At 49.1% G+C, this 15,788-nt stretch overlaps 1 protein-coding gene across 1 annotated transcript in view; it reads left to right on the forward strand.

Annotated features, from left to right (window-relative positions):
* LOC147724785 (lymphocyte antigen 6E-like) overlaps positions 1-15,788 on the forward strand; it is a 65,738-nt gene that overhangs the window by 26,373 nt on the left and 23,577 nt on the right. The window contains exon 3 of the mRNA XM_086967067.1: positions 14,008-14,219. Coding sequence (XP_086823193.1) covers positions 14,008-14,204 — 197 coding nt within the window. The 3' untranslated portion in view covers positions 14,205-14,219. The remainder of the gene's footprint in view (positions 1-14,007; positions 14,220-15,788) is intronic.

The following is a 15,788-nucleotide window of genomic DNA, read 5'->3' on the forward strand; positions in this document are numbered from 1 at the left end:
GCCAGCTCATTCCCCTTCTCATGTTGCACTTGACTACACTGCAGGGTGAGATGTGCACTCTGCAAATAGTCAGAACACAACAACAAAAATAACAGGTACACAACCACTTGCCCGCCTTCTTACATATATCCTTCTGCCATTTCTGAAATACCTTCCTTCTTTAATCCTGGCCCAAGTTCAGGGTTTCCCAAGATAAGCACCTAAGGAGAGGGAAACAAGGCAGACCCACTCAATCCCAGTCTTGTCCCAAACTTTGAGGGTGGCCAAATTATTGCAGACTTGGACATATTGGTGAGTATCTCCCTGGAAGGCAGCCAGGGGATTTTTCAAAGGGTTTGCCCTGCTTAAGTATGGTCCAGGGAGCACCAATGACTTTCTGTTTCCACAATGGACAATTTCAGTATGTAATGGAGATATGCCTCCTGCTAGTATAATTCCAAGATTGGCATGCCCAGGCCTCCTCTGGCCCGTGCTGCACTTCAAACGTTTACAGAAATCTCTTATTCTTACCTTCCTTGATAAAGGTGCTGCATATGTGCTGTAGTTGGGTTATATACTTCTGCGCAATCTATATGGGTATTGTTTGGAATCGGAAAAGGATTCAGGGTTGGATCCTAATCTTGACCATGGCTATATTCCCTAAGCACGAAAAGTTTTGTGCTGTTTTTGCAGGTCATTTTTGTTTGATTCGGTTGGATTTGAAAGTACTTTTCAGTGTGCCTTACATTCCAGGGTGGCAAGGTTTACAAGTTATTAAAAATGCCCCTCCGGAAATATCAGACCACAAGGGTACAGAGACCATCTCAAGATGTACAGGAGTAATAGCAGGTGGCAGGCTGGTAATCTCGCACAGTACAAACTCTAAAATAATTTTCCCATACAGTTTTGGAGAAGTGAGATTAAGTATTGTTTATGGAAAGTGCTTATTACTGTAACATTAAGGAGAGGTTTAGTTGAAGGTTAGTCTAGTTTATCTGTAGCTTATGTCGAATTCCAGTGATCATTGCCCCCCCCCCCGTTCCCCACCACCGAAAGCAGTGGCATCTGATAATTGGAGCATGTGCATATAACATAACGTAATAGAACTCATGATATAACTCCCAGTTTCTCATGGTACCCAAATGTGCCACTCACATCTAAATCCATCACCTCTTCCCTCTCAATAAACAACCTCTACTGTCTTGTACTCTGTCTACATCTCCACTTCTCAAAGCACGTTCCTAATCGCTAACCCCACCTCCACTTATTTCTTCTCCCAAACACATCAGCCATCATTCAAGATAGCCGTCAGGAGCAGCGAAGTGTCAAGCCACAACTCTCTCAAATACCTTTACCGTACTTCAAACTTTACTCCTTCCCCTCCATCACTCTATTCCTAAGACATATTCCCATTTATGCTAGACTCCAGCAATACCTTTTCTTCACTCCTACATCCTATACCCTTGGAGCATTCCTAATACATGTGTCTCTTCCATCTGACAATATCAACCAAAGTCACTGCTCCGCAAGCTGGATCAACTTGACATTCCTACCACTAGATCTTGCTCTCCACGTCTGCTGCATTACCAGCCGAAGCTGCATCCTGAGCAATGTCCAGCCAATCACCAGAATTATCAACCTCATCTTGCACATACAAGAAGCAGAAAAGAAAAACTCCCCTACCCTCACTGTCCAATACATCAAGCCTAAATCCAGGAGGCACCAATGACTTTGTATTTCCACAATGGACCATTTCAGTATGTAATGGAGATATGACTCCTAGTAGCAAAATTCACAAGATCTTGCATGAATTTATCGCTAAGCTCCAGGCATCGCTTGAAGTGTGAGGTGACTCGGATGCGCTGCTCCACATCTGGCTATTGTTAGAAACCACATTTGTGGAAATTACCAGTGCACATCTAGCCATGGATCCCCTGATGCTACTGCTGGAGAAGAGGATCCAGATATGAAATCTTAGTAGGAGGTGTCTGAATCCCTCCCATGAGCGGGTCGTAGCAGTACTAAGAAAGAAAGGCAACGTTCCATCAATGGACACTTGGGTGAGTAAAGTACCTGTAGCAGTTGTTGTAGATCACCATCTCAACGTATGCACCAGGCAAGAGTCTGTCCACAAAGACCTGTAAACAAATGATTAATTATCAGGAGATTGATAACACAGTTCTTACCTGTCCTCAGGGACTCTGTGCACTGTACCCATTAGCACATCAAGACCCTGCACACGTTGGCATGTAGTCATATAACACATTTTGTTAGAAATGGGGTTACCAATTCTACGGGGGTAGCATGGAGCAGAGCGGGCAGGCCAAACTCCTGAGGACATGTGAAGCATCCACGCAGTACCCATAGACAACACACCAGGCACACTACAAAAGAGACACAACACCGCTTCTGGTTGGAAAAAGATTCCGTTTTGTATTGTCTCCAACCTGCAAAGGTAAAACACAACAATAGCAGTAATCACAAGGGGGCGCCAACTGGTGCCAGAGCAAAGTATACCAGGGGGATTAATTACAAGGCAAAATGGGAGAAGTAAGAAAAAGGGTTAAGGAAATCGATTAGTGTCCAGCTGAAATAAAATGAACGTTATCACTTGGCATGAAACATTAGCTGTATAATGTGAGGTAAAGAAACATTAGGCATGACACAGCAGGGTCAAAGCTGCAGGGAAAATGTACGCCTTAATCCTCGGCAGTAGGCATTAGTGTAAAAGGAAACATTAGGCCTCAACACACAGCAGGAAATCCATAAATCAGGGACCATAAAACCTTTAGCAGGATATTCAGCCTACAATATACATTAGGCATGAAGGCACCTCATGCATGGCATCTGCATCTCCTGCAAAGGAACATTACGCGTACAACATTACATCAGGCCTAGGCCTCAATAGCAACCTGGAACCTCAGTGGAATCAATAACATAGGGTAACCACTAGCTACTTTCATAGGTCCCCTAGGGGCATCATCACATTTAACATGGGGCATGTAAGTGCACAAAAGAATGGTATAGCTCGCATCCACACTAGGCTCAACTAATCATGAGCAGTGGCGCAGTAACATAAGCAAACCCACGACAGGGAGCCTCACTATGAGCTCCACATCACCCTGTTAGCATGGATCCCTCAACAAAACCCTGGTCTGAGGACATCAAGGAAAACTGCCCCTGTGAGCGCGTGATCTAGTCGGCGCCACTGCGCAGTCCCAAAGGGGGAGGGAGGTCTCCAGATTCAATGTCCCCTCCCAACAGTGGCCCCTCAACACTCTGAGCCTCTTCTGTCACCAGGTACTTTAGGGGTCTCACACAAGGGTCACGGAAACAGTCTCCTCCTGAATAGCTTGGCCCTTCGTTGCACGTGCCTGCTGCCAGACGGAGCACCTGGAGAGTCCGCCTGGGGCTTGGGGGCTGGCACCGGCCAAATGCACCGACACGCTCCCCAACCCAACTCCGCCACACACCCCACTCACCAGGAACTTGGGGGGCGTATCCGGACTCCCGGCTGCCAGTTCCAGCACCCGGGGCTCTCCTTCACTCACTGGGAGCCCCACAGACAGAGGCGCCCCTCCGGCCTTCCCGGGAGGGCTTGAGCGGATTCTCTACTCGAGCAGGGTTCTCCTCCTCTCACTGGGAGCCCTGCCACCAACCGTGCCTCCCTCGACTTCACCCGGGCCCCTCTTCCTCACAGGGACCCGGGGCTTTCAAGGTTGACCTCCACGAGGCCTCTCCTGCTTCCGGGACTCGTCTCTGCCCAGGAGCCAATCAGGACGTGGCTTCTGATGGGCGCTGCGGCAGGCTGGGGGCGCTGCTGGTGACATCACCGGTGCCCCAGCCACGTGATGCCGCCCTTCCCGGCTTCCTAGGCCTGGGGGGGCCTACTCCAGATTCTGGCGGCCCTCTCCCTGCACTGGGGGCCGCTGCGACGATCTCCACGGCAGTGGGGGTCTCCCCAGATGAACGCCGGGCCGCAGTGGTGATAACGGCAGCTTACAGCAGGCGCAAGGCAGCGCCAACACTCCCTGGGCCGCGGCGGTGAGATCAAAAGCGCGCCAAAACGCGGCCAGACCGGCGCTGGTCAATTATAGCACCTCGGGGGCCACAACAGTCACAGGGGCAACAGCGCTTAGCTTAACACCACGTGGGGCACAAAGGCAGCCTTGTCCAGCTGCACAGCACTAGTCAGCACTCAGCGCTTCTTCTCAGCACCGCTCCTTGGGGGCACATCCTCCTCATACAGCCCTTCTAGATTACATCGCTTAGCAGGCAGCACTCAACCAGGACCAGGCAGCACTTCTACAGCACAGCGCAGGGGGACGGACAGTCCCAACAGCAAGCCCAGGGGTCCCAGTGTAACTCTTCTCACCTCCTAGGGGGGGTCCATGGCGCTCCTTCCCTTCTAGGTGCTTCTTTGCGCAGCGCTTGCTTGGCGCAGGGTCCCATCAGCTTCAGGGACCTAGGGGGACCCTCCCTCCTCAGGGGCCCTGGGGACAGAGCAGTAGGCACTACCGGGCCAGGTAAGCAGGTAGTGGGGGCATCGTGAAAACAGGGTGGTAGGCTTTCACCATCCCCACTGCAGCGTGGCCCTCCTCCCACACGGCAGCCTGAACTCCTGAAGTAAGGTTTTACAAGCCCTGGGGGCAGTAGGGCGGTCCTAGATGGGTTCAGGGTCCAGCACACAGGCCCAAGTGGTGGTATCCCCTGGCAGCAGGTCCCCTCACGTTCCTGTCCCAGCTCTGTCTCTCCCTCTGGTGGCACATCCCCCTTACTTATACCCTCCTCCCAGACAGTGCCAGAGCCTTCTAGAATTCTGTGGCAAACTGGTTTAAGCTGCCTCAGGGGGAGGAGTAGAGCACCCTGGGTGCCAGGCTTCCCTCCAAAAGCTAGGGGTGGCTGGGTACCTAACAACTCGACTGCTAACCTCCTGCAGTCAGGTGGCACAACGCACAGCCATGGCAGCAATTTCAAATGCAAAACACAAATGCAGCATTTCACCAGGGTACATGTTTACAATGGGGGGAAATAAATGTACACACCATTGCATTACATTTAACATTACACAGGGCTTCTCATACCTCACATGGCCTATTCAGTAACCTTCACCATGGGGGAGACATCCTACATTAGGGGGGAGAAAAGCGAAAATATTTGGGAAAAGGGGCCAAGTCCAACACATTTGAATTTCATTACTCTACCCTGTAGGCTAGTTATTTAATAATTTGGTTTATTCTATGGATGTTCTGGAGTGGGTGGGTTGTGGACGTCAACAGGTTGCAATGCTATGTATTGAGTCAACAAGACAATTGGTATGTAATTGATTCTACTAAAATATCAGACAAATGTCATTCGGAAAAAATCAACAACCAGCTAAAATGATAGAATGCGTGGTAGGCTTTGAATCCCTAATCTTGATAGAGTGCAACAAAACAGTTTATTGGAGAGTGCTCAGCGGCAGACACAAACCTGGGAACAGAGACATTTGTACCCTGTATATTTGAGATGTTTCAAATGCTGTTCATAGGCAATGATCCTGAGTTGGTTGGATGAGTGAGTGTTATTTATCACACTCAATAAAAGCCGACTCCCTGAGGTTGGGAACATAGTGCGTTTTAGGGGGTAATACGCAGATTTTGTTGCTTACTGCAACAAAATCTGCATGTCACTGTAAATATTGCATTGCATGCCCATGTTAAATTCTGGCAGGTGCAGGTTTGACCAGCTGAAATGTAATGAAAGGTGAGGTTTTTAATGCATCTAGTAATTACAGGTTACCATAAATATCCAACGCTGGATTTTGGCCTCTGCTCGAACAGGGGTTTGTAAAGTGTTAGAAAACTCTGACCAGCTCAGAAACAGGGCTTTATCCTTTTATGTTGAAGAAATACAAGTAATGTTTTCAGATATGTATCACAAATGTTTAGCAAAGGTGTGACCAATCTAGCGACACTATGGGCCATATGTATCATCAACCTGATTTGCGATTCCCAAATAGCGATTTTTGAGAAATCGCTATTTGAGAATCGCAAATAGGTATGTATGTACAAAATCATTTTTTTGCGATTTCTTAAAATTCCTTAATTGCGATTAGCAAATTGCTGATCGCAATTAAGGAATACTTTCCCAGTATTTGCCAGTGGCCCGGTGGCAGTGGGCTGACCGGTGAACGCTAGGAGGGCTTTGCCACCACTTCCCTGCATCTGGCCCCGCTGAATGCGAGCGGAGGCGCTACTACGCAGCGCACTGTGCTTTTAAACTGTTACTAACTATTTCAAAGTTATGCAGGTTTTAACTTGATTTCTATTCCTAGAGGTGAGCTGCCAGCTGGGGCTGATCGTGCTTGCGGTCTCGCAGCGGGCGCCATCTTCGGTTGGGCTGACTTCCCTATCCCAGCCCTGCCACTCCCCCGCCGCTCCGCCCCTATTTAGGAGCGTGATCCTCTCTCCCTTCGTGTTTGCCAGTGGCCCGGTGGCAGTGGGCTGACCGGTGAACGCTAGGAGAGCTTTGCCACCACTTCCCTGCATCTTGCCCCGCTGAATGCGGGCGGAGGCGCTACTACGCCACGCACTGTGTTTTTAAACTGTTACTAACTATTTCAAAGTTATGCAGGTTTTAACTTGATTTCTATTCCTAGAGGTTAGCTTCCGGCTGGGGCTGATCGTGCTTGCGGGCTCCCAGCGGCAGCCGGCGCCATCTTCGGTTGGGCTGAGTTCCCTATCCCAGCCCTGCCACTCCCCTGCCGCTCCGCCCCTATTTAGGAGCGCGGTCCTCTCTCCCTTCGTGTTTGCCAGTGGCCCGGTGGCAGTGGGCTGACCGGTGAACGCTAGGAGAGCTTTGCCACCACTTCCCTGCATCTCGCCCCGCTGAATGCGAGCGGAGGCGCTACTTCGCCGCGCACTGTGTTTTTAAACTGTTACTAACTATTTCAAAGTTATGCAGGTTTTAACTTGATTTCTATTCCTAGAGGTGAGCTGCCGGCTGGGGCTGATCGTGCTTGCGGGCTCCCAGCGGCAGCGGGCGCCATCTTCGGTTGGGCTGACTTCCCTATCCCAGCCCTGCCACTCCCCCGCCGCTCCGCCCCTATTTAAACGGGCAGTTTGTGTCAGCGCAGCGGACGAGCGCAGCGGGCGCGACGAAGGCGCGCCGGAGTTGCGCCTGAGTTAAGCCCGTCTGCGCCCGTCCACGGCTGGCCGGAGCTAGGGGCACGAGATGCTGCCCGTCTAATCACGTACTCGCCATCTCAGCTTTGCTCGTATTGGGCCCCAGGTACCATTGACCCCTCAGTAACTACTCACTTGATGTATCTTGGCCTGTTCACCCCCCCTTCCAACCTCCCCCCCGGGATCGTGTCACATCTAGCCTCGTTGCCTATTACGCCTCTCCTCACTCCCCTGTCACCATTTGTCCCCCTTGTTCCGGTATTTAACACCTCGGCCACACTCCTAAACACCAGGTCTGCGGTCAACCATCAGTACGAGCTATTTGATTACATTGACACTCATGAACCAGATCTCCTATTCCTAACAGAGACCTGGTTCAAGGCTGACTCCCTGCCCAATGTGCTAGCCGCATTGCCCCCTTCATATTCCGCCATTCGGGCGGACCGCCCAGAGGGCAAGCGGGGCAGAGGAGTGGCCCTAATAGCCCATACTGATCTCAGTTTTCAGATTCTCCCCTCCCCTCCTATCCCTGACGTAGACTACCTAGTAGCCCGTTCGACTTCCCACCAGGTACCCCTTACCTTTGTTCTAATTTACCGTCCTCCCCAACCCACTCCCTCCTTTCTCTCAAGCTTTTAGGCCCTCCTGGCTACCCTGGTGATCAACAACTCATCAGTACTAGTCCTAGGGGACCTCAACATTTGGCCTAATGACCCTGCTGAGAGTTCTCAATCCAAAGAGTTCACCGACCTCATGATCAGTCTGAACTTTTTATCGCTCATCCACACACATGGCCACACGCTAGACCAAATCTGGGCACTGAATGTCCCGTCCACATCCCCTATAATATCCCCTTGCTCCTGGTCAGATCATTCCATTATTACCTTTTCCCTTGCTCTAGCCCCTATGGCCAAACCCCAGCTCCCCAAGAACACCTGGGTCAGGAAATGGGGCAAAACTGACATGCCTTCCCTCTGCTCGACCCTGGCCAAAACCAGCCCTGACCTTTCAGGCCTTGCAGCTACTACCCAGCTGGCCGCTATTAACAACTGGCTGACCCTGGCGGGTGACGAGTTCGCTCCCCTGAGGCGGCTCACAGTCAAGGGGGCCCACGCAGCCAATCGGTGGTTTACCCAAGACCTAAAAGAAAAGAAATTAGCTGCAAGGAGAGCCGCACGAGCTTGGAGAAGAACCTATTGCCCCGCGCAAAAGACAATCTACTTGTCTGTTCTACAAATCTATAAAAAGGGCATTCTTGAGGCCAAAACAGAGTTCTATACGAGCAGGATAATGGCAGCAGAGTCCCACTCGAAGGAAATCTTCGCTACTGTCCATGAACTGGCATCATCCAGTAGAGCTACGGCCACTATCCCCCCTTCCCAGTCCCTCTGCAACTCGCTTAACGAGTTTTTCATTGACAAAGTTGCCAAAATCAAAATCAACATCCCCCGCCCTCCCCTACATTTGTCAATCCCTCCCCACCCTCTACGGCCCTTAAATTGACCACTATTCCGTAGTTAACCGATGACACACTCCCCCCCCACTGCTTCATCGGGTTAAATCGGGTTCCCCCCTGGATTTTGCCCCAGCCCACATCCTTAGCGAAATCTATCTAGCTTGCCCTACCCCGCCCCTGACTTTTCTTAACGATTCGCTCAGAAACGGCATTGTCCCCAGTCCACACAAATCAGCGGTTGTCATTCCAATCATAAAAAAACCTGACGCCGACCCATCCTCCCCCTCCAACTACCGCCCTATCTCCCTTCTGCCCTATTTAGCAAAAGTTCTCGAAACCCATGTCACGACCACCCTGAGCACTCACGTAGAGGCAAATCATTGCCTCTCCTCCTGCCATGCCGGCTTCCGCCCCCTGCCCTCCACGGAGAAGGTGGTGATTTCAGTGATGGACGAGCTGCGTGAAGGTATTGGCATCAACCTTCCGCAAGCCCTGATCCTCCTGGACCTGTCCACCGCTTTTGACACGGTGGACCACTCCATCCTCCTCAACCGTGTCAGGGCGGCGGGCATAGAGGGCTTGGCCTTCTCATGGCTCGAGTCCTTCCTAGCCGGGAGAGCTCAAGCGGTCCATCTGGCTGGCTTTACCGCGGCCTCCCGTAAGGTGGAGTGCGGGGTCCCTCAGGGCTCATCACTCTCCCCTCTTTTGTTTAATTTATACATTTACCCCCTTATTTTTATGTTACAGCATCTGGAGGTCACGGTGTTTAATTACGCCGATGACCTCCAGCTAATCTTCAACCTCTCCCACTCACCTTCATCCGCCCAGAATGTCCAGACAGTCATGACGTCCATTCAGGACTGGATGAACTGCATCCACCTCAAACTCAACCCGGACAAGACCGAGCTAGTCTTGACCGGAGGTGGTTGCAGTCCATGGTCCCCCTCCTTTTGGCCCCCGTCACTTGGTGTCCCTCCACTCCCTGTACCTAAAGTTAAAACCCTTGGGATCCTCCTGAACTCACAACTTTCTGTTCACTCACAAGTCGGTTCAGTGGTCTCTTCTTGTTTTTTTTTCCCTTAGAATAATTAGGAAAGTTTCCCGTTTCTTTTACCCCTCGGCTTTAAAAATCATCGTGCTGGCTATGGTACTCTCACGCATTGATTATGGCAACATAATCTATAATGGGGCTCCTGCCTATGCGATCCACCGCCTGCAGCTGGTACAGAACCAGGCTGCCCGCCTGATTCATGGCCTACCTAAATACCATCGGGCCACTCCACTGCTCAAAGCACTACACTGGCTTCCGGTGAGAGAGCACGCCCTTTTTAAACTTGGCTGCCTCACTTTTCAGGCTAGGTCGGGCACTGCCCCCGAGTTCATATGCTCAGCTATCAAGCCCTACCTTCCGGGTAGAGAACTTCGCTCCAATCATAGGGCTCTTTTAGCTACCCCCCGTTTTAAAAAACAGAAGGCTGGTGGAGCGAAATTCGCTGTTCTTGCTCCAGCCTTCTGGAACTCCCTTCCTGCTGCCCTCCGCACATCGCCTTCTTATCTACAGTTCCGAAAGGATCTCAAAACCATCCTATTTGTGCGAGCTTACACTGCCTAGCCTCTCCCAGCTGCTGCCGTCCACTGCATCACACATAGCGCCATGAAACCGCTTGGTAAAAGAGCGCTGAATAAATGTTTTTAAATTCAAATTCAAATTCATTTCCATGGGCCAGGAGGCCCATAGGAATGTATGGGAAGTCATTCTCAATTTGCGATTCGTAAAATTTGCGATTCCTTAAATGCAATTGCAAAATAAGGAAGCGCAAATTTTGCATACCATTTAGGAAACGTGCTTAAATCAATAGTAGTGATATGGTCCAATTCACAGTCATTTAAATTTAACTTAATTGTACAAATGCATGCATTTGTGAGGACAAAGTCTTGCCCCTGAGGTTTAAAGCATGGCTGTCATCTAAACCAATGCAGCCACCGCTGCATTGGGGGTGGGGGGGCACCCTTAGGGGTCCCCATTGGACCGTATACATCTGTTTTGCTATGAGAGGCTTACATCTCAGGTGGCCCTCAGTTTATGGGAGGGGGGGGCATTTTGAATTTGAAAGATGAGAGTCCAAATTGTAAAAAAGTGTACGTTTAATGGAGAACAGCACAGTATCAGCCTGAGAGCCAGGCAGCAAAATCTCCTCGGATATTACAATTCTAAAACATAACTTAGATAAACACAAACCAGGCATGAAACCAGAATTGAATACAAAGTAATTAAAGATAACTACACAGAATTTAACACACCTACCTCCTATACAGATAAAGGATAATGTGCAACCAAAGAAAAGGGGAAAAACAGGCAAAAACACAAAAGGAAAAGAAAAAGATAAAAAAAAGAACAATATATGAAAGAGCATTATGCATTATCAACCAGTTTCCAGGAAACCTGTCTGTAACAACCTCCAGGTTTGGCTCTTGATGCCACAATCCCATCCTGATCTTCTTTGCGATGATGGGCATGTGAATCTGCTCTATTACAACATTCACATTTGGCCACTCTCCTGACATTCCATACTTTACTATTATTATTATTATTATTATGTTTCTTATATAGTGCCAGAATCGACCCCCGAAGGGGTATCTCCGCGCTTGCCTTGGGAACCCGTCCTGGCTTTTTCCCTATGCGATAGCCCCTACAGGGCAACCCCAAGGTGAAAGCCAGGCATCCCGCCGCGGGGGGCCGTTGTGGAGATTAAGCAAGCTTAATGCCCAGAGTTGCAGAGTGAGAACCCATGATTAGGTCAGCCACCGAAGCGAGAATTATCGAGTCCATGGACATTTGAGCTCAAGACCCTGCCACGTCGGGAATTGAACCTTGGTCCTGGGTCTGACCTCTGCTTCAGGGTCTGCCTACTCTAACCAGTGAGCCACTACTAGCTTGAGTGACAACATTGTTATTGTTTACCTTGACAACCCATACAGCTCTACCAAACCTGGAATCATTCTTGGCTAAAACCCCAGGTCTGCGAATTCTGACCAAATCACCTACTTCAAATGCAGGATCTTTGACTTTCCACTTGGCATCATAAGCACGGTTAGCCCTCTCCTGTTTCTCTTCCACTCTTATTCTGTCTTCTTCTCTCCTCTCCTCTCCTCTCCTCTCCTCTCCTCTCCTCACCTCTCCGCTCCTCTCCTCTCCCCCTTGCCTCCTTTTTAACCATCATGGGCATAATTTTGAAACAGGATCACTCCCTTTAAGCAGTCTAAATGGACTAACGTCTGTGGTGATATGCAGAGTCATACCATACAACCATCATTTCTTTCGTAGTTTGTTTTTCTACTCTGCTTCAAAACTTTGGACCCACAAGATATTTTCTTTCAATGCATGGGTAAATCTTTCCTTGGTCCTGGGTCTGACCTCTGCTTCAGGGTCTGCCTACTCTAACCAGTGAGCCACTACTAGCTTGAGTGACAACATTGTTATTGTTTACCTTGACAACCCATACAGCTCTACCAAACCTGGAATCATTCTTGGCTAAAACCCCAGGTCTGCGAATTCTGACCAAATCACCTACTTCAAATGCAGGATCTTTGACTTTCCACTTGGCATCATAAGCACGGTTAGCCCTCTCCTGTTTCTCTTCCACTCTTATTCTGTCTTCTTCTCTCCTCTCCTCTCCTCTCCTCTCCTCTCCTCTCCTCTCCTCTTCTCTCCTCTCCTCTCCTCTCCTCACCTCTCCGCTCCTCTCCTCTCCCCCTTGCCTCCTTTTTAACCATCATGGGCATAATTTTGAAACAGGATCACTCCCTTTAAGCAGTCTAAATGGACTAACGTCTGTGGTGATATGCAGAGTCATACCATAAAACCATCATTTCTTTCGTAGTTTGTTTTTCTACTCTGCTTCAAAACTTTGGACCCACAAGATATTTTCTTTCAATGCATGGGTAAATCTTTCCACTGGACCATTACATTGAGGCTCGTACAAAGCAGTGGTGACATGACAAATATCACAGTAGCTAAGAAAACTCTGCATCTCAATAGGCTTCAACTGGACCCCGTTATCCGTGATAAGAACCTCTGCAAACCCTTCTCTAGCAAACAGTTTTTTGAAAAATTCGATCATCATAGCAGTGGTGACATGAAGCATGTTGGAACTGGCCCTTTCTGCAGTCACCCCCAAACATTTTGCCTTCCTCCTCCACATTTTGCTGAATTCGTTTTTGTTGGTTTTAGGATGAAGCTCAACCTCATGGTAATTTGCTCCCCCTATTAGCGAAATCGCTGATTTTTTTACTTTAATGCATTGCATTTAAGGAATCTCAATTTGAGATTCCTTAAATGCAATCGCAATTTAAGTAATCGCAATTTAGAGATTACTTAAATTGCGATTTTTTCATTTGGGATGATGCATCCCAAATGCAAAAATACCGGTCGCAAAGAGGCAATTTCTGAGAATCGTCCCGTTTGCGACCGGTTTTTCTTTTGATGCATGTGGCTGTTAATCTTTAAAAATGCATATCTCGACTACTACTGATTGGATTTTTGTCATTCTGGTCTTGTTTTAATCAGAGGAATATTCTTTATTTTTCTAAACTGGTGTAGAATCTTGTTGTGGTGTGTGCACTGTGTTATTGTAATTTAAGTGTTGTACAAATACTTTACACATTGCCTCTTAACTTAAGTTTGACTGCTCTGTGCCAAGCTTCCAGAGGGCAAGCAAAGATTAATTTAGGGTGTGTATCTGACTTACCCTAACTAGATGGGTGGTCCCTACTTGAACGGGGTACATACCTCTACCAAGTAGAGACCCTATTTCTAACAAGACACAAACTTTACTTCAGGCCATTTAGAGTGATAGTCAACTAGAACCATGGCAAACCTACAACTTGAGGTAAAGAATTGAAAGGTCCGGAAATATCAAACCCAACCTCTGCCACGGAAACTCCGGCCAACTCACTGGATGTAACGGTGCAGCAGCCAATGTTTTACATTATTTCACTATTGGCATATACCTCACACTCCCAAACAACTCTGTCTACTAACCTACCAAACCTAGCATGAGACAAGGATTGAATACAAAAGTAATTAAAGAGAACTACACAGAATATAACCGGCCCCTCTCGTCTTGTATTACATTGACCAGGGGGAAGTGAGGTTCCTTGTTACAAGCATGACTTTGTTGCTTCAGAGCTCCCTTAAACTTGGAGTGCAGGCCTGACAGCTTCCTTGTCAGATGTTCCAAATGCTGATGTGCATTTTACATGAGGGATTACCGATCTGACTCAGTGGTAAACATGAATAGCTGCCTAGGTGTGCTTGAAGTGCAATGATGGAAGGTAACTATGATGCAGCGTAGCTCATCATTTACAGCTGCTGCTCCTGAACATCCTCTTTCTATTTGCTTGCAGGGTGGATCTCAATTGACAAGAATTGTAGCTCATCATGTGTTGAAGGTAATGAGGCTATAATTGGATTCGGTACTACCACCACCTGCTGCAAAGACAACTTCTGCAACATCAGCAGAGCGACCAGCGTGAAGATGAGCTACCTGCTTCTGGCCACTTGCATGGGCTTCGTTGGTCTTTTATTGAGAGACAAGCTATAGGCCAAGGAAAGAAAGGTGAGATATGCTTGTATGTCGGAATAGAGATAATACACATGTGGAGTTAAGAATATGAAATCTATATTGCCTAGGTGTTGTTACTGTCACAATATTGTGGCAGTGGATATTCTGGTTACAATATTCAACTAGACAACATATATACAGATGTGTGTGTGTGTGTGTGTGTGTGTGAGTGTGTGTGTGTGTGTGTGTGTGTGTAGATATATTTATATATTCACTGAAAATAACAGGGGCATTATAGTTAGTTGGACATTTTACTCGTACAAAACCAAAGAATTCCCCCCGTTATAGTTCGTTCAGCCAACTATAACTCGCGCCCCGCAATGCGCTGCTGATGACGTCACATATTACATCACTCATGACATGGTCAGTGACATCACTGATGACATCTCAATTAATTCCCAAATTTAAAATGCTCCAAAGTGCGCGTTTGCAGAATCACAGTCAATTTTTTTATTTTAGGGGTTTTTTGTTAGAAGGAGGGCTGTGTGGGCCCCCTTCTTTCCCCTTTTTGAGCCCTGGGGTATCCCCCAGGGCCTGATTTCTTTTTTTTTATAAAAAAAAATTAACGGGGAAGGGGGCCGCATGGGCCCCCCTCCTGTGGCCAATTCCAGCCCTGGGAACCCCATCCCCCAGGGCCTGGCCATCCTTTTTTCTTTTTTTTTGCAGGGGGGCTGCGTGGCCCCCCTCCTTAGACCCCATCCCCTGGGGCCGGCCTTCTCATATTTTATTTTATTTTTTACAATAATTTTTTATATTGGGGTAGGGGGCCGCGTGGTCCCCCTACAGAGCCACTCATGGCCCAGTGACCCCATCCCCCGAGGCCTGGCCTCTCTTTGGGGACTGTCCCCAATTCCCCCACGGTCCCTGCCGGCTCCCCGCATCCTGCGGGGGCCGGATTTGCTTTTCCACACGGGGAGCTGCTGACATGCAGATCCCCTTGTGGATAAGCAATCTGGTTTGGTTTTTTTCAAAAAACCAAACCAGAGTTTGCAATGACAGGGCGTGAACCGTGAGGATCCCGCCCTGTCATTGCAAACAGCAGTGTCCCGGAGGTGGGCACCCCGGGACATTGCAGGAGCTGAACCTGGGGGTGGAGGTCCCCAGGGCCATCACTGGCTCCAGTAGGGGGGCCGCACGGCCCCCCTCCCAATATGAGCAAAGCCCGAGGGAGGTGGTGGTCCCTGGGGTTCGGGGGTCTATAACGGACCCCAAATTTGCATAATTAGTGCCCCAGGGAGGTGGCGGTCCCCGGGGCGTGTGGGGAGATTAAGCCCCCCACACAGGTAGTTTAAAAAATAAAAAACAAGCCCCAGGAGGTGGCGATCGCCGGGACTGTGGGGGGGCATGTGCCCCTGCAAATATTTTAGAAAAGCCCTGGGTGTGGCGGTCCCCAGGGCTTGGGGGGCCTTGGAGGCCCCCCACCTATTTAAAACAAAAGCCTTGTGGGGTGGCGGTCCCCAGTACTGCAGGCGGGCTGTGAGTCCCCCCGCAAATATGTTAAAGCCCCGGGGGGGTGGAGGTCCCCAGAGGCTATGGGGCCCCTTTGGGACCCCATTACAATAA

This window comes from Lissotriton vulgaris, chromosome 4_1 (genome assembly GCF_964263255.1).
Source record: "Lissotriton vulgaris chromosome 4_1, aLisVul1.2, whole genome shotgun sequence".
In the NCBI taxonomy this organism is placed as follows: domain Eukaryota; kingdom Metazoa; phylum Chordata; class Amphibia; order Caudata; family Salamandridae; genus Lissotriton; species Lissotriton vulgaris.